The following is an 18074-nucleotide window of genomic DNA, read 5'->3' as shown; positions in this document are numbered from 1 at the left end:
CGACAGTCTGAAGTCATAGGGAATTTCCCCATGGTCTCCTATAGGCTTCGGATTAAGGCTAAATTGTATAACCAAAGTTGCTATAAAAATATTTTAAAGAGTTAAATATTAAAAAAAACAACTGAGTATGAGAGCATTCAGAAAGTAAAATGAAGAGCCTTTTTCACTTAAGAAATGTAAGTTTGATTTAACAAATTGATTTAAGAAATGGAGAGTGTTGTTGAATACATCTTGAAACAGCACCAACAGCTCATGAAGCAAGAATTTCCATAGGGAGAAAAAAGGAACTGTGTGAGCCACCCGGCTGTGTGAGCTAATCATGGAGATAGACTCTGGCTCTTGCTCTGGAAACATTGGGTGAAGTCACAGAGGCCCTGCATTAAGGCAAAACTGAGCTTGGAGCCTGCCCTGCTGGAAGGGAGATTGTAAGGTTTGATTCTAATAGCAGAGATAAACAGGGACCAATATTGGCATACGCTGGCTAATCAAGAAAAGCTCGGCGCTAGCAAAGCAATCAGAAACACAAATCCATTCCTCGGTAAGACCAGAGCTAAAGAAAAGCCTGTATCAGTCAACAGAGCACTTAGTAATGAAAGATGATTTAATAAAACATTGAATTTGTTCTTCTACAAGAGCAGGAAATAAGCACCGTGATACCGGATATTAAACTGATACCACCATTGCTTTTAACTGAAAGCCAGCTCTGTCGGCACTCTCTTTGTTTCGGTTGCTCTCCATTTTTCTTGCAATAAAGAAGTATGTAAATAAAGCACCAAAACCATGAATTTACTCCCGTGTAGGTTGGGATAAGTTACAAGCCATGTTACACAGATGTGGAACATTAGCAGCATTTGGCAGTGTTATCACTTCATTCATCACACTCCTTTTCCTTTAAGGAGCTGAGGTCTGAAGTAGAGCTGGAGGTCTTTGGAGACACAGAAGGACTCAATCTCTCTTTCACTGCAATCTGTAACAATGGGACCTTTTTTCCACATCAGAGGAAGTGCTCTCATGTGAAAGTGGGAGACACAGTAAGTAAGGAACAGATTCTTAAAAGATACTGATTCCTGAGAATTTTGACCCCCCCCCTTTTTTTTTTTTAATTTATAAAATAATCTTCCTCCAAGCAAGTTACAAAAAACAGGCAGTATCTAAGACACTCTTTTTCTGCATTATTCATGTATCTCCAGAATATCCTGCAGACCTAGGTATGCTGCAGATCTGATCAGACACCATTTTCTCTTCCAGGTCTCTTTCAGCGTGAACATAAGCCTATCCACTTGCGAAAAAAATAGAAGGCACATTGTGATAAAACCTGTGGGTCTCAGTGATACACTGGAAATTGAAATCCAACCCCAATGCAGCTGTAACTGTCAGGCCGATGCTGAGATGAACAGCTCAAAATGCAGCAAGGGGAAAGGCTCTTTTGAGTGTGGAGTGTGCATCTGCAACCCTGGGTACATGGGTCCACACTGCGAGTGTGACGAGAACTCCCTCAGCACAGGTTCTTGCAAGGGCTCTGTAGAGCAGAGCTCCTGCAGCGGGAGAGGTAACTGCTATTGTGGGCAGTGCGTTTGCCACCCATCAATGTATGGAAAAGTGTATGGGCCACACTGTGAATGCGATGACTTCTCGTGTGTGAGACACAGAGGACTTCAGTGTGGAGGTATGTTCCCTTTGAGCTATTTCTAGTGTCTATGGTTCAGACCGCTACTGTCCCACTCTTACTTATGAGCCTGTGAATCTCTATTTTCATTACATATTCAATTATAATCAGTTCTGTATAAAGTGCTATAATGTAGTATTTCTGAATGATCTTTAGATTTGAAACAATAAATATTTTTTACCCTATTTTCAAATTTTAAAATGAGACACTTAGGTACTCCATAGCTAGTATAAATTGTCATAGCTTTCTTGGACCATACCAGCTTCCATCACACTGGGTCAGACTTTTAATGGTTGCAAGCAGTCGTAGCTCAGAAGAAATTTAAGTTTATTGACATACGTTGATATTAAGCAATGTACAATTTCACCCTGACATAATTATTAAAGTATAGCCATCTTAACCATTTGGGAGCTAATTTTGATTTTTATTTATTTATTTATTTGTAATTTTAACCTCGTAATCTAAATGACTTCAGCTATTCTTTGTTATGTGAGTATGACACAACCAGAATTTGAGGATTTGTATTTAAAACTTTTTCCTGGGCTATACCATTATCAGTCAGAAGTGATTCTACTGAAACAATAGGAATAGTGTTTAACTAGCAGGAACAAGCAATGAGATTGTGTTGAATAGACAGCCTGGATTTATGCTGCTATAAATGAAAGAAGGTTTACCCATTAAGTTGTGCACTGTTGGGAGATAACAATCTATGTGGAAGACTCCAGTGAAGAGAACAGAGTTGCACTGGCTTATGGCCAGTCTAAGCTAAAAAAAAAACCACTAATAATAATAATTAAAAAAATCCTCTGGCTTAAAACTAAAAATGCTAGAGGAAGAAGAAAGAGGTTTAAGAGTGAGAAGAGTTGGAGCAGTGAAAGTATCTGTTATTAAGGAGAATTATTTTAAAGGTCATCATTCCAATTCATACTGAGAGACTAATCTGAAGTATAATATATGTTTTCCCAGGCAATGGTGACTGTGACTGTGGGGAATGTGTGTGCCACAGTGGATGGACTGGTGAATACTGTAATTGCACAACTGACACTGACTCCTGCATTTCTGAGGACGGGACACTGTGCAGTGGGAGAGGCGAATGCATCTGTGGGGTGTGTGCTTGCACACATCCAGGGGCTTCAGGCCAAACCTGTGAAAAATGCCCTCTGTGTGGTGACCCTTGCAGCTCTAGACGGTAATGTGCTGGGTTTGTGTCTCTGATTTTGGTATCATCGAGCTATTTCCTATACTGCCTCAGCAATGTGCTTACTGCCACAACCATAAATCGCATTTACAGGCCAGAACCCAAGAACTTCTTTCCACTTCGAGAGGGGTAGGCATAAATCATACATCAACCATTTATTATCAGTTTATCTTGTATTAAAAAAAAAAAAAAAAAAAAAAAAGTTAAGGGAAACAATTTAATCACCTTCATGCAGCACAAGTAAAACATACTTTCACTGCAATCCCTGGCTGTACTAATAATCAGAATGGTGGCTTTATCTGATAACATCAGACAAATACAGATGAATCTCCTTTCAGTCCAAAATACAGAATGAAACCATTCCAGCATAGCTACTACAACAAAAATGAGGACTCACAGGGAAGAAACTCAGAAAAGTTTGGAATTTGCATTACAGTTCTCATATGTATGAACTAATAAGGTCATGCTGTCTGCTCAAGCTTTACACATGTGCAAATTTAAAGTCCAAATTCAGTTAATCTTGGTTGAATTACAGAGGCCCAACCATGATAAAACTAGGTCATAGTCTGGGGATAAAATCAGTGGGTAGCTGTATGTCATATATAAGTTGATGATAAATTGATTGTACATGGTGAAGTGTCTTCTGTTCACTGAGCATACAAAATTTATGTAGCTTTCCTTCTGTGATGCATGGTGTATGCTGTGGTGCATGATAAGAAAAGGAATGAAAAAACGTGTGACTTAAAGCCAACCGCTCTAAATACACATATGCTTGTGCTTGCATTTGGTGAGCTATTCCAGGGCTAAAGTCAGTCTAAAATGAGTGAATTTCAGTAGAAATTTAAGCTAGAGGTTAAAGTAGGCTATGAAGAATATGTGTTATTAATGACACATTTTGCCTGCTGAGTACCAAGTCAGAGTAAGCTGCGTTATTGTTTCATGACTATGTCACGTCTACTTACTGGGAGTTGAGACCCATTCCTCCTCCACACCAGCTCTCCACCACTGTATTTTCATGCCTGTATTTCCAGTCTACGCTATATCTGAGATGAGAACCTTTTCTACAGCATGCATTGTAATTACCATTTATGTTAGTGCTGAATTTGACCTATAAAAGCAAGCCAAACAGTTTGTTCAAAGCTCACGTGCACCGACCTCAGTTTATAGAACCTTCTGCATGCAGCTGCTCTAAACACAAAGTACAATGCTGCTGCTTTGCTCTGCCCAATTTGGCAGAGAATAAGAAGTATAAAGTTACATGACGGGCATTACATTAGCCTATTTAAACATGTATATGTTATGCAGTGTTAGATCTTTTGTCTCCGTTGCAGTCACTTCCCTTGCTGAGATGCAAGGCAGGGAGAGCCAGAAGAGTGACACTTGACATACCTGGGTAGCGTAACCGAGAGCACTAGAAGGCCAGGTCAGAGGGGACTGAGATGAATGGCTCAGCAGCTGAGAAAAAGAGAGTAGTAGTATGAGAAACATGGCAAATATGACAAAAACACCAACAACACCGAATTTGTCTCTGTGAGATAGGGGCTATCCCATTACCCACTCGCTTTTACTATTCATCATCTCCAGAGTGAGTGAGTGTTAAGGTCATCTCCATCCAGTGAAGATAATCTCAGTAGCCTCAGCATATTCTCATGGATATATGTAACTCAGTGCAACAGGAGATGACCAGGTGTTCTTGGGTCATTTTGTTGCTGTTACTCTCTTTTTTCTTTTTTTCTTTTTCTTTTTCTTTTTCTTTTTCTTTTTCTTTTTCTTTTTCTTTTTCTTTTTCTTTTTCTTTTTCTTTTTCTTTTTCTTTTTCTTTTTCTTTTTCTTTTTGTCAGTTCTTCAGGGTGGTTTTTAAAGTCTCAGCTCCTGTATCTGGTTGAAGCTAATTATGAAGAATCAGCAAGATACCTTTTTCATCAACAATTTCATATATGACTTCTGTTTTGTTTTGTTTTTCCCATTTTTTTTTTTTCATGAATGAATTCTCTGTTTATTAAAATCCTCATTGAAATTCTGGGAAGATTTTTAGAGACTTCTAAAGGAATTGGTTTAAACTCTGTGGCTTTAAATAATATTTTAGTCATTGCACCATTAAATAAAGTAAATAATTTGAAATTCTTTTACAATAAATTGTGCTGGTATAATTAGCATCTAAATAATTCCTGAGACAAGTAATCACATTCGAGAGACATCTGTTGAGATTCCTGAACTGTGTTTTAATACATTATTCAATCGACTTTCAACAAAGGAAGACTTATAACAGGTGCCCCAGCTTGATCTCTCTGAAGTTGATTTCAAATATTCTTCATCTGATAGGCATTCCTTTGGCTGGTATTTAGTATAAGCTTACTTCAGAATATTTTTTCTTGAAAATGAATGTTATGTCTGAGTAACCCCATGTCTTTGATAGCCCCACATGAATAATGTTGCCTAGGGTTCTGTCTGATAGCTAATAAGCTGGGAGAGAAAGAGGACAAGAGGGAGCTTATCCACAATACCTTTATTCAGGTAGGGTTCTTTTTTTTTTTTTTTTTGTGGCAATCCCTATCATATTTCTGAGAACTACTGTATCCATAGCACAAGACCTTTTGTTTAGCTTCTTTTTAAAATGCAGATGCATACATACTCGCTTTTATATTGGTGCTTTGTGACAGACAGAGATTGATGAGCTGCTGAATTGTTTTCTGCAGGAGCTGTGTGGAATGTCATTTAGCTTCTGATGACAAGTCGCAGGGAGAATGCAGTGAAAAATGCAAATCAGTTGATGCAACTGTCAGCACTGCAGAGGGTTTGTATACTCAATCTCTCTTTTTTGTGTGTACATGATTATTGATAGCTTCCACTTTCGGTAATTTTATCTTTGAAAGTAGCCTTGTTTTTCTGCTGTGGAATTATATTAGGGCCCATAAGGCAATCACTCTCTATCTATGGTCATTCTACAGTAAGTAGGAAATGTAGATCAGGGCTGATATCACCCCTCCAATTAACTCATTGGATCATGCCTACTTTATAAGCAGTTTATGTAAGAAGGGACAGAATTTAATAAATACCAGTCCCTGAAAATCAGTTGCTGATGAAAGCCCCTGAGGTTGTCACGCCTGTACTGTCAATTCCAGTGGGGCTTCTTTTGCCAATCAAATTCAAAACCCGACTCCAATCCTTATGCAGATGGTTGATTATACTTGGCAACTAGACACAGTCCTTTAACCTATGGCAAAGACGTTCTGCTGCTTGTCAGGTTTTATTGAGACATTTCTGGTATCCTAAAGGCTAAGCACATCTTTCAGTTGACCACAGTAATTCAAAGTTGCGCTCCATCAGTGAGAGTTCCTGAAATAGGAATTGACCTTGAATGAAATATTACCCTCAGTAAGAAACATAACTAAATGGAATTGTGTATTGAAGCATTTTTCACTCCTGTAGAGGAAGGTCCTTGTCTGTACAGTAGGTAGGCTCTTTATTCTAAATGCAGCTAACCCAATCCTATGGCAAAAAGCAATTCCTAGGTGAGGTAGGACACTGATGTGTTATACCCACATCATAAATGTAATGTAAGCATTAAATCTGATGGATTAGGTGGATTAATCTGATGGATAGAAACACAAAATGCTGTATGCATAAATAAGGATTGAATCTGCTAAACTGTTGGAAGTCCATCTGCATACATGCAAAAATTTCATGAATACGTATCTTTTCTACAAAGCTCCAGCTTTTGTTTTTGATAACATTGCTCTGAAATATAAAGCTTGAAAGTTGCAAATATTTCCCTTTCATGGAAAGCTAATTCAAATGTATTTTTATTACATTATTATTTTACTATGCCTTTCTAGATATTAGTATTTATTTATAAATACGAAAATGTCTTGACAAATTTCAAAATGTGCAAGAGCTTTTATTGTACCTATGTAGTTAGCAAAGCTTTCAGGCTGATATCACCATATAGCAGATGTTTGCAGGTAGGGATATACAAGGCATTCTGCTTTCGGATATAAGGAATAATAATCAATAACAGGAACAGTCACTCGTGGTTCTGTTCACGCACACACATGAAAAAGGAATATGAGAATGACAGTAGCATGTTCTGTTCCTGCATATCTTCTTTTTCAAGCCTTGTGTTTCCCTGATCAAGGATGTCAGCTACTTCTTTAGGTTTAAAATGTACTTACAGCAGCTATAGCAACTGCTGTATTGAAGGCTGGATAGTTGTTCCTGTCCTAACCCCTTAAAATAATAAATAATAATAATAAAAAAGAAGCTGGTGCAAATTGTTTCATCTCAATTTACTTGTGTAATAGTACAAATGATTAGTTTTGGCATCAAGGTAGTCTCATTAACATGTCCAGGACAGGGGACTTGAAAAAAATAAAATAAAATAAAAATCTGAAATAAAAACCATATGCCCCAAACAAAAGGATTTTGAAAGTAGTATAACTAGAGCACCACACCGTATTTGACAGATTTTTAATGTGATTTCACATGGTAGTATAATGCTTCATTCTGTTTTAAACTTCAGCTTCTTTAATTTGTCATGGCATTTTGAAAACTAGAAATATCTCTGGGCCAGAATGAATATTAGCACTTTAAAAGTTTACTTTCTGTTTTGCATGCATATGTTGCAACACGGTGACTAGAACTGGGGAGCCATAAAATAGCATACGCTTTACATTTTTCTGTTTCCTGGGAATGCCTGTTTTAGACTCTAGGCAGTGCCTTTTGCCTGCTGTGTGGCAGTTCATCTGTTCTGTGGGTTTCTCTTCCTGCTTTCCCGCAGCGAGGTCACTCACACCGCTGTGCTGCAGGAAGCCTCTGGGCCTGGAGATCAAGCAGGGCACGTGATGACACAGCGGTTCTGGAGGTGCTGATGTGCTCACATTTTCTGAGCTGGGGCTCATCTCAATGGCAGGCATCTCTTTTAACTATTTACTTTAATCTGTTTTGAATATTTATGCAAAAAAGAGGCTAGCCACTCCTTTGCGTGATTTGTCTAAGAGGAGCTGCTGTTGCTGTACCTGCTACCCAGGGGAAACCACAATTCCTAAAAAGTGATTCCTGCCTTCACCCTGGCCACAGAGCACCAGGCTGCTCATGCCACAAGGTCAGCAGGGACAGTTATGCTTTCCTAGGAGAAACTGAGTTTTCTCCCACCTCATAGTACTGACACCACAGAAATTCCCTGTGCAACAGCAAAGAGGATGCTGAAGCCTGAAAGATAAAATAAATCTCAATCAGCACTGCTCTGTGGTTCTGTCTCTAAGCAAGGTGAAACTGCCCCCCAAAAACTATTCTGTTTAGCAAAAGACAAACAAGAAAGGGCATAATGACATTTAAATTTCCAGACCGATTTTTGTTGACTCTTTTATCTAATTGTCTGTTAAGACACAGGTAGTCTTTCATACTTTGAGAATCCATCTTGCCACTGTTACCAAATTCTTCTTCCAGTGTGACTCCAGTGACATCAAATCACATTGAAATTAATGAAATTAGGCTGCAAGCACAAGATGGAAAAGTATTATGTTTCACTACAAAACACAGAAAATGACATAGGTGTAAATTTCAGAAGTTTACCTACCTTGGTGAATTTTTTGCACCTATGAAAATAAAATATTCTAGTTAGTAGTCTCCCTTAGTGATCCATCCTCCTAGAAATAATATCAGAGAAATAAAAATACTACGTATAAGTTGTTTTCTGAATAGTCTGAACTGGCATCTCCACCTTCATTTGTGTGTCCTTGCACATAGTCACATTTCTGCATGCCTTGGTCTGAAATTATGAGGTTAATTTAAACATAATTTAAAAAAATAATATATTTGTAGTTTTTACTTTTTGTTTGTTTGTGTTTTATATTTGGAACATGCTTGCAAGGTTTTCTGTGCTTTCAGGAGGGATAAAAACTACCCTTTTTAAAGAAAAAGCTAAAATTCTTTGGATCTGCTTGCTTAAAGGAGTTGGGAAACAACAAATATTGCAAAACTTGTGATAGCACTGGAACCGTGACCTAGCAATGAGTGTCATTAATTCGGTACATTCAGTCTGGAGGTTTTAGTCCTTTTAAGAAAAACAAATCTTGATAAATTGGCACGTCTTGTCTGCCTGTCACCTTGATAGATAACATGTTGTTCTGACATCAAGGACAGGGAACAGGTTAAATACAAGATTAGCACAAGTCAAGAATATGTTTCTATTAAAATCCAACCAGATGTGATTCTCACTTTATAACAAGCAGAGAAAAGGGCAGTCAACTGTTTATACTTTTGTACCCTCTGTACTGTCTAATAGCATTTGCTATAAGACCAAACCTTATGATCAAAAAAAACAAAAAAGTGAGAATTTCTTTCTTTATGTACGATAGATACTTTAAAATCCATTATTCTTCTCAGATTCCTACTGTATATTTCATTACTCTTCTTGATGCCAAAGTTTGAGGATTAAAGATTTTTAGCACAGTTGCTTGTGCAATTTCAGTAAAAGTTTTAACTGGATAAGAAATAATGGAAGGGTTATGGATACAATTGATCATTTTCACAAAAATGTTTCAGAAGCTTACTGTTGTGTTTTTGTTTTTAATTATTATTTATTTATTATTATTTTTTAAACCTCTGCAAATAGAAATTGAACAGGTTTTTCTAAAAAATGTATTGAAAAGCATACCTAGATTTCCAATGGTCTTTTAATCATGGGTTATATGGAAACATAATAAGCATTCAGCCACAGAGGTATTTGTGCACAAAGCTGTAAAGTAGGATATTTTTGCCCTGTGAAAAAATTATATAATGGTTAGGCTCAGAATTACAGCATTTCTGGCATTGGACCAGTAGTCTCAATTTTCAATTGTCCTATTTGCTTTATATTGTCTGTCACTGGTAGCTTTCTCCTGTCTCTCTCTTGCCTTTTGAATGAACTTTTCTCAGCAGAAAAGGTTTCCTAGTTAGGAATCATTTAAAAAAAAAAAAAAAAAAAGGATTAAATTTTCCTGCAGATCTGCATTAAATGAAGAGACAAATAAACCCGGGCAGACTGTCATCTCAGGTTACTTTTTATCTACTTCCCTTTGAATCACATTACAAAGACCCCAGAATCACAGCTTTCTGTTATTAATTTATATTTACTGTTGTGACAACATTTGGCATACTCATCTTTGAAGTAACTATTGCTGAAGACATAAATGTCTTTAAACAGTTTCCATTTCTGTTTGATATGTATGTATCTACTTTTGAAACACAATCTAGGCATGTGAGTAGCTCTAAACCAAAGAGAACATACTGTTTACTTTGTCCTATAATTGGGGACTATTACATTTCCCAGACAGCTGGTGGTTAAGCACATTAGAATTACTTCCAATTCATTGAAATTCACACTACAGCAGATTAGCAAAGTGCACTGGATGGTCAGTGCAGATTGACAACACCTGGGTCAGTTCTTCTGAAATGCAAGTGAAAAATCTGAAGAAAAAAAAAAAAAAGACAAAACAAAACCTGGAGTGCGAGAGAAGTATTTAAAATTAGTAGAAATTATATGGGTATTTCTGCTTTCATCTTTTACTCTTTACTGTATACAGACAAGGTTGTGACAAATGTTACACCAGCAGTGTCTCTTGTTATTGCATGTTAAATTTCATTTGATTTGATGGATGACTTTTTTCCCCCCTTGCAGATTTTTCAGAGGATAAATCCATTCCTTGCTCTTTGCAGGGGGAAAATGAATGTATAACCACATTTCTACTGGCTGTGGATGAACAGGGAAGGACAATCATTCATAGCATAAAGCAGAAAGGTAAGCAGTTACATTACCTTTTCTACATGAAATCTGGTTTAAAAGCACAGATGGGACAGACAATCAGTTTGAGCAATGCCAGGAGCCGAGCTCTTTTGAACAGCACTGCACCTCCTTGTGTTTGTAAGTGTCCTCTGCCCAGCCAAAACAGCACCTACTGAAGCATTTATTTAATGCTGTATTAAAATAAGTGCTTGGTCTCCCATGGAAGATGGGCAGAATAATCCAGTGTATTAATCAGACATTGTTGAACTCTGTTCCTCAGCCCTGCCTCTCTCTGTGGGTTTAAACAAGCCACTTCACCTCTCCCTGAGTTTCATACACATAAACCTCTTATCACCCCAAGGGCTGCAAGAGTTTGTTAACTTTTCTAAAGTACTGTGCAATTCTAAGATGATAATAACAAATGTCCTGTGTGTTATATCAGAAAACTGTAATCCACTGTGAAATGACACACATTTTGCAAATTGCACTATTTATTCAAAACACTGACTATACCTGACAAAATACATCTTCATAATTATGTTTAATGTTGAAGTAGTATTAAATTTTGAGTGCCTTGCTGTACTTGCATAAATAACAAATATTCAACAGATCTTTTTATATCCTTTCTTTTAACAATTTTTTATTTAATGCTATTTCACTACTGATTTTTTCAGTAAAACTTCTGATCTAGTGGGATAGGAGAGAACACAGATACCACTTTTCAGCTGCCAAGCAGTTTGGCTTCCAGGCAGTAAAATTAAATTTTTTTGGTCACACCCAGTGTCTCAGTACTAAATGTTGGTTATGTTTTAGTGAAAGCCATGCAAATTTGTAACTTAGCTCTGTTAGTACAAATGGCATTTATTTTGTTAACACTTTGTGTAGGTTTTCTCTAGCATTCATGTGATAATGAAAGTGATTTCACTTCCATTAAAAGCTCACAAAAAAAAAAAAAGAGCTTTTATTATAATAACAGTAGTGTGGCTTTGTATAAATTATGATTGCAGAAAAGATCGCTGTACTAAAAATTAAAACTAAAGAAACACATTTGCTTGTAAACTATACCCGTAATACTCAAGATTTGAAAGGTAAGCCACTGAGAGATTTCTCTTTATTAAATACACATAAATACAACCCAGCCCTATTTTTGTAATTATAAAGACACAAATAGGAAAATAATTTTCTAACTTTCCTCTTCAGAATCTGGGTCTGTATTCAGCAGCTGCTAATCAATGTGATAAAAAAAGCTTTTACTTTTTAATTTTTATTTTTATTTTTTTTTTACATTTCAAGGCAATTATTTTTCAGGCTTGCTAACCCTTTAGCAAGCTAGTAGGAGTAAAATAATATGGGATTGGAGGAGCATATATGCACAGTTCCCAGCAAATGAGAACCACAGAATGCCTCTTGGTTGTTTTTAATTGCCTAAAACTTACTGATTGGATATCTGCAGTCATAATTATTTCTGTTTTCACAGATTGCCCACAGCTTCCAAATATCCCAATGATAATGGTGGGTGTCACCCTTGCTATCCTCTTGATTGGCATTGTTTTGCTTTGTATATGGAAATTGCTGGTGTCAGTTCAAGACCGAAAAGAGGTGGCCAAGTTTGAAGCAGAAAAATCAAAAGTTAAATGGCATACGGTATGTTATATGTATTAATTTTGTATGAGGTTCTTTAATTTTGTTGCATGATGCACAAAGACCTTTAAACTCTGTCTTGGTTGTGTTCTTTTAAATTGATAGGTTTTACTCATAGATTTTCATTACTTTTAGTATTCTATGAAGTTGAAAAATTCTATTAAATCTCTAATTTTTTTTAGGGATGAAGAATAGCTAGTGTTCAATCGCCTGGTTTAATTTCTTCCACATGTAAAATGGTGTAGATAATACTTTTATAAGTTTTTTTTTTTTTTTTTTTTTTAATTAGTACCTCCACTCTGATTAATCTTAGCCAAGTTGCTTACTGCCTATGTAATTTTCAGAGGTATACTCCTTAGATATAGAGCCTGCTGCAGGAAAGTGAGGTTATCAATGGCCTCTATAACAATGAGAGCCCACTTATACTTAGCAGCAATGTAAGCCGTCCAAAATGTAGGTAAAAGGACAGAGCAATCTAGCCCTTAGTTTCTATCTATAGCATGCATATGTCTAATGCAAGCTGATACCATGTTCCGTTTTCCTATTTCCCTTCTGCCCTTGGCTTTTTTTCTCTTCTGCAATAGTTCTATGACTTCTGAGACTTTTTGAAAAAAATCATGTTGAGTAAGCATTTCTGATGGGTGTCAGGAGGATATGCAATATGGTACAGTTTACTTAGCTACATTCCTCTACAAAACTTGATGATTGCAACATTTCTGCAAGAATGGACACTGCCTGCCTTTCAGTTTTTGAGGCAGGAAAAATTAGTTACTTACAGACAAGGCCACTTGAAAATGTTTTCCTAATTCTTCAGGAGGGCTATGTGTGGTAAGAGGGAAGAGAAGGATATTATTGATAGAAATATTTTAATTTTCTTTTCTGTCACAAGAGGAAATGATGCAAAGGGAATGATGTGAGGCCAGTATTAAAAGCCTAGGTAGGACTTACCCGTCTAGTATGTGTCAGTTGGTGGGGCTCCCACAAGAAGTCCCTGACAAGTTACATCTCACAGTTGAGTTTTCTTGTATTTCTGTGCATTTTCTCTGTGTTTATAGAATGGTTCGATCACAACATTTAGGACACAACAACTTATGTATTTGATAAAGTATTGTTTGAGTATGTGCCTTACCTTAATCTGGGAGGCAGATGCAGAAGGAAGTATGTTTCTGACCCTAGACTGGCTTGTGTTGTCTGAGACAGACTGGATTAATTTTTAGTGTCTTGGAATATCAGAAAGTTGCTAAAGTCTGCACTGAAATGATCAAAGGTACGAAATTACTTCTGTACAAAGAATAGACCAGAAGTCCTCACTAGGGAGAAGAAATAGCGGGAGGAGAATGTGATATTGGTCTATAAAATTACCACTGTAGAAATTTAATATGGGCCATTTTCTCACTGACTTTTTCCTGTACACTGACTTTTTCCTGTACAAGAACAGTGAGATAGCAGGCTCCAAAGAAGCAAAAGACATCTTTACACAATAACTGTTTGAGGCAAATGATTTATTTCCACAGATATTTTAGATGATAATGTTTGTGTAGATATAAAATATCTTTACAGAGATCTGTAGAAGGATGACATCCTCTCTGATCTGCGAGGTTTGCAAAACACGTGGTAGCTCTCTTCCATCAGCCTGCATTGCCAGTTTGCCAGGTGTGTGTCCATTGCCAGGTGTCTAGCCCGGGTTTCCCACAAAGTAGAGTACTCATCATCTTCTGCACCTTGGGAAGCAGAGTGGTACCAGCTGGTGTGTGTAAGATGTGTATCACAACACTGGGCTAGCAATTGTTGAAATCATGGATCAAAATTAACCCTTGGCTAAAGAGGTATGTTAAAAGCAGTGGTTTACAGCAATATATGCTTGTAGCTGAAGCAATGGCAAGATGACTTAAACACTGCATGATTTGCATTTTTTTTTTTTTTTAGGAAACAAATCCACTGTACAGAGGCTCAACAAGCACTTTTAAAAATGTCACTTACAAGAACCAAGAAAAGCAAAAAGGAGCCACGACTGCAGATTTCTATTAGCACTTTGGACACTACAAACTTAATTTTACTGGCAGGAAATCTAAAAACTCTATTTGTTTCTTGTCAGCTGATTATGCTGATTATGTGATATTTGTTTGCATATTGCAGTAGTATAATCATTCTGATAGAGAAAATATATTTTATGTTGGGAAAACTATAGATAGCACCAGTAGTAAAGGTTAACAAATTAAAAACAAACAAACAGCTTTAATATTAAATCACCCCCATCTTAGAAAAATAACATCACAAATATTTTTAATTTTCTCATTACTACCAAGGATTAAAAATTATCAAAGTAAGCTTATTTTTGTAAAGTTAAGTATATAAAATGAGCTGTATACTACTTTGTTCATCCACAGAACCCAAACACATTTGTATTTAGGAGTGTATTTACACCAGTCTGTTTGGTGGGCTGGTTTAAATTCAATACCATAAATTTTTCATAAGTGCTGCTTAAACTACTGTGGTTAGGGGTTCCTCATATCACCTGTTTGACTGAATCATTTTTCATCAGAAACAGCTACTGCTATGGCCTACCTTCCATGTATCTAAAGTATAGAGATACCTCCTCTTCAATTCTTTCTTGTCCTGCTTTCCTCTTTCCTTGTCCTTGAATTGGTTGCTGTTTGATGTTCTTTAAGTATCCTCCACTCCTTGAGGTTATCTCAGGGAAAACTAAATCAACCTCATATTCACTTGCATAGTTGTTTTCTGTTCAAGGATAAAGTTCTTTTCCCCCCCTCCCCCTTTCCTTTAAATTCCAGTAGAGAGGATCAAGAACAAAAGAGAAATATTTTTAAATTAGTGGCCCTACTAGAGAAACTTTAAATCAGAGGATTACCAGAATCCCCCTCACCCCCTGTCAAGTCTAATATTTATCTCCTTTTTAGGCACTGAAAATAAACCTCTCATGCTGGACCATCGCATGAACTGTTGCACGAGCTCTTTATGTGCAGGAAAATTTCATACATCAAGACTTAGTGTCACACAAAAAGGCGGTATTTTTTTGTTGATATATCCTAAACTGGGAGGTTCTTTTAATGCCCAGCAGCCAAACATTTTATTTGTGTGTGAAATAATTAATTAATCTCTTTTAGACTTCTTTTTTCATACTAAGCAACAAATAGATCTATGAATTCCACTTGATATTCATTTCCATGGCACTAATGAGGATTTTTAAATCTCAGTTTTAACTAGTTACTAATGACTTACCATAACTTCTTAAATTGTAATGTTGATATCGTGAATGAAGAAAAAAAAAATCCTCAACAAAATCAGCTAACATGATGACATAAAATGTTACAGTATTGGGCTATTTTAAGCTTACAATAGTGTAGTTTACTTTTTAATATCACTTTTCCTCTGCATTTTTAATTATCTGGAATACTTGGTCAAAATGTACATACAAATGTACTTACAAGAAAAGACTTTGAAAGCAAAGGTACATTGATATAGTCACAGACAAACAGTTATGTACATTCCCTATGGTAAACTCTGTATTTGATCTAAAAACTTGTCCATTTTGTAATGAATATTTACAAAGTCTGTGCAACCTCAGTCTCTGTATCCTCTGCCACTACTGGATACGAGACTGATCTATCAGCTAGGTCTGACCCATGCCTGTTTTAGGGCCTGATCCAAAGCCTACTGGAGTCAATGGCTACAGATGAGGATCTAGTTTCAGTGAAACTATTAGTTTTGGTTTACAAAGATTGTTTTGTTTAAACAAACCAATTAATACTGTCTATTAGTGGATTAGAACCTATAGTATATATTTCTGTGCAAAGAGAAATAAACAATATCTGATGCCTTTGGAAAGGAACTGATACTATAAACTCGTAAGAAATGATTGCAGTGTGAAGGGAATGATGACTGTCATTAAACTGGAACAAGTAAATTACAGGTTCACATCTATACTCTTCAGTACTCTTGCATATCTCAAGGTGAAAATGTGCACAACGACTGGCATCTGCACCCCTTCCAACCACTGAAGTCCTACAGATGTCAGTGCAAGCTACATATGGTACCAAATTCTACTTCCCTGGCACACGGATAAAAACACATTGCAGGTAAATCTGGCACCTGAAGTCGATCTCAAATTCCATTTGGGCCAAGAATGCCCAAAGGACCAGGAAATCTGGATTTAGCCCATGTGAATTATCTGTTACTCTTCTATTTTTCAAATAGAAGTCATCTTTTTCTAGAATAAAACAAAAAAACAAAAAACAAAAACAAAAACAAAAAAACAACAACACACTAATTTAAAGTAAAAAAAAAAAAATCTTTACTGTTTATTAGGTATCTTTTAAGTTCTGCAGCTCAGTATGAGGGTTGAAAGCCCTTCTTCTGTAGGTCACTCATTTCAACATTGAACTACTTTTCAGTATTTAGAGATTCTCAAAGTGGTGTTCATGTTTTATGTAAAACATTTGGTGGTCTATGTTCCCCGTTCCTACAGGAGCTTTCATTTCACAAAGCTATGCCGTCTGTTACTATCACTTACATCTTCTGATCATCAGCAAAGATCTGATTTTGTATGGAGGCAATGTTTACATTCCAATTAATCCTCCTAGCAATCTCTCTGCAAATTATCAAAAATGTACAGAAATTTAGGCAGTATGTTCTTCAATTTCCCTGCTGTAACTGAGTGTACTACAAATGTGCTGTGCACCTTCAAAATTTTCAGGATGAAAATCACTCAGATAATTAAGAATTCATCAGATGAGAAAATAGAAGGGCTTAGTGAGAAATATTTCTGTTATTGAGGGATAAGCCATTCTTTTAACAGCATTAATTAGATCATATATTTTGACAATATAAGAAAGCAATTAGATTTCAGGATCTTACTTGACATTCGTCCTAGAAAAAGAGTGGTGTTCATATCTTTTTATTAATTATATCATTTTATCTTGTAGTATTTGTATCAAAGTTCACCTTTTCTTTTTTCCTCCACCAAATTCTGAGTGGGTTTTTGTGTGGTGAGTGGGATGAAAAAGTCTTTCTGCTGTTTTCATGAATATTGTTTTGACCTGGGGCTGGACCTTGAGAGTGGCCAAAACATTTTTAATAGAAAATCTACTCACTGAAGAGTTAAACTAAATAAAAACAAAAATCATTAGCAATTTTGTTGTATTGGTGTATCTTTTGTAGAATGGCATTTTCAGTAATGTATAGTAAGTGGTTAATTCTTCCTTTGATTTATAAAAGTTACATGTTAACCTGTATTGTATATGTTCAGACTGCATTCAGCTTTGGTTTGTAATATAACTAGTGGGTAATAAGCCGGGATACAAGAGCAAAACGTCAAGTGCAATACTCTCCATGTGTTGTATAATGCTATACAGAAGTCCAGGTTTCTTTTGCAATGGGTGTAAGGGATTTATTGCCCCACAGTACTTATCACACACAATCTAGAAGTAAACAAGAGGTATTTTTTATCTTGGTCTATTTGCAAGAAACAGGTAAATACCTCAACTTATTTCTGTAAAAGAAGGATTATTTAACCTTCAATAAAGATTATAAAAGATAATGCATTTTTATATACTTTTATTCTTTCTTCATTTTCCATTTTATTACGTGTCTATCATTTTTTTTAATGCAATTTAATTAATCTTAGCAACTTTTTCATGCTTTGGCATACCCTAGAGCTAATTTGATAAATTCTTTCTGTACCTTTCTTAACATAGTATGTGAGCTTTAAGATGTCTGGATGTTCATTTATTTGCGATCCTTTTACTTTTCAAGGAAATGATTAATGGCTGAATCCCGTAAGGAACTGA

The 18074-nt window shown here is 36.2% G+C and overlaps 1 protein-coding gene across 8 annotated transcripts in view; it reads left to right on the top strand.

Annotated features, from left to right (window-relative positions):
- The window catches only part of ITGB6 (integrin subunit beta 6), a 54550-nt gene extending 38003 nt beyond the window's left edge, over positions 1-16547 (top strand). For 7 of the 8 annotated variants that reach the window (XM_068687662.1, XM_068687666.1, XM_068687664.1 and 4 more), the window contains 7 exons: positions 897-1031; positions 1249-1666; positions 2633-2855; positions 5561-5658; positions 10522-10641; positions 12104-12270; positions 14194-16547. In XM_068687662.1, the coding sequence (XP_068543763.1) occupies positions 897-1031; positions 1249-1666; positions 2633-2855; positions 5561-5658; positions 10522-10641; positions 12104-12270; positions 14194-14295 (1263 nt within the window). In that variant the 3' untranslated portion in view covers positions 14296-16547. Of the gene's footprint in view, positions 1-896; positions 1032-1248; positions 1667-2632; positions 2856-5560; positions 5659-10521; positions 10642-12103; positions 12271-14193 lie in introns of those variants that run through there. The other variant, XR_011098124.1, reaches the window with a different exon arrangement.
- Positions 16548-18074: the final 1527 nt, after the last annotated feature.

The sequence above is a fragment of the Anas acuta genome, chromosome 6 (genome assembly GCF_963932015.1).
Source record: "Anas acuta chromosome 6, bAnaAcu1.1, whole genome shotgun sequence".
NCBI classification, from domain to species: domain Eukaryota; kingdom Metazoa; phylum Chordata; class Aves; order Anseriformes; family Anatidae; genus Anas; species Anas acuta.
The sequence above is the reverse complement of the archived record's forward strand: the minus strand, read 5'-3'. Positions and strand labels throughout refer to the sequence as shown.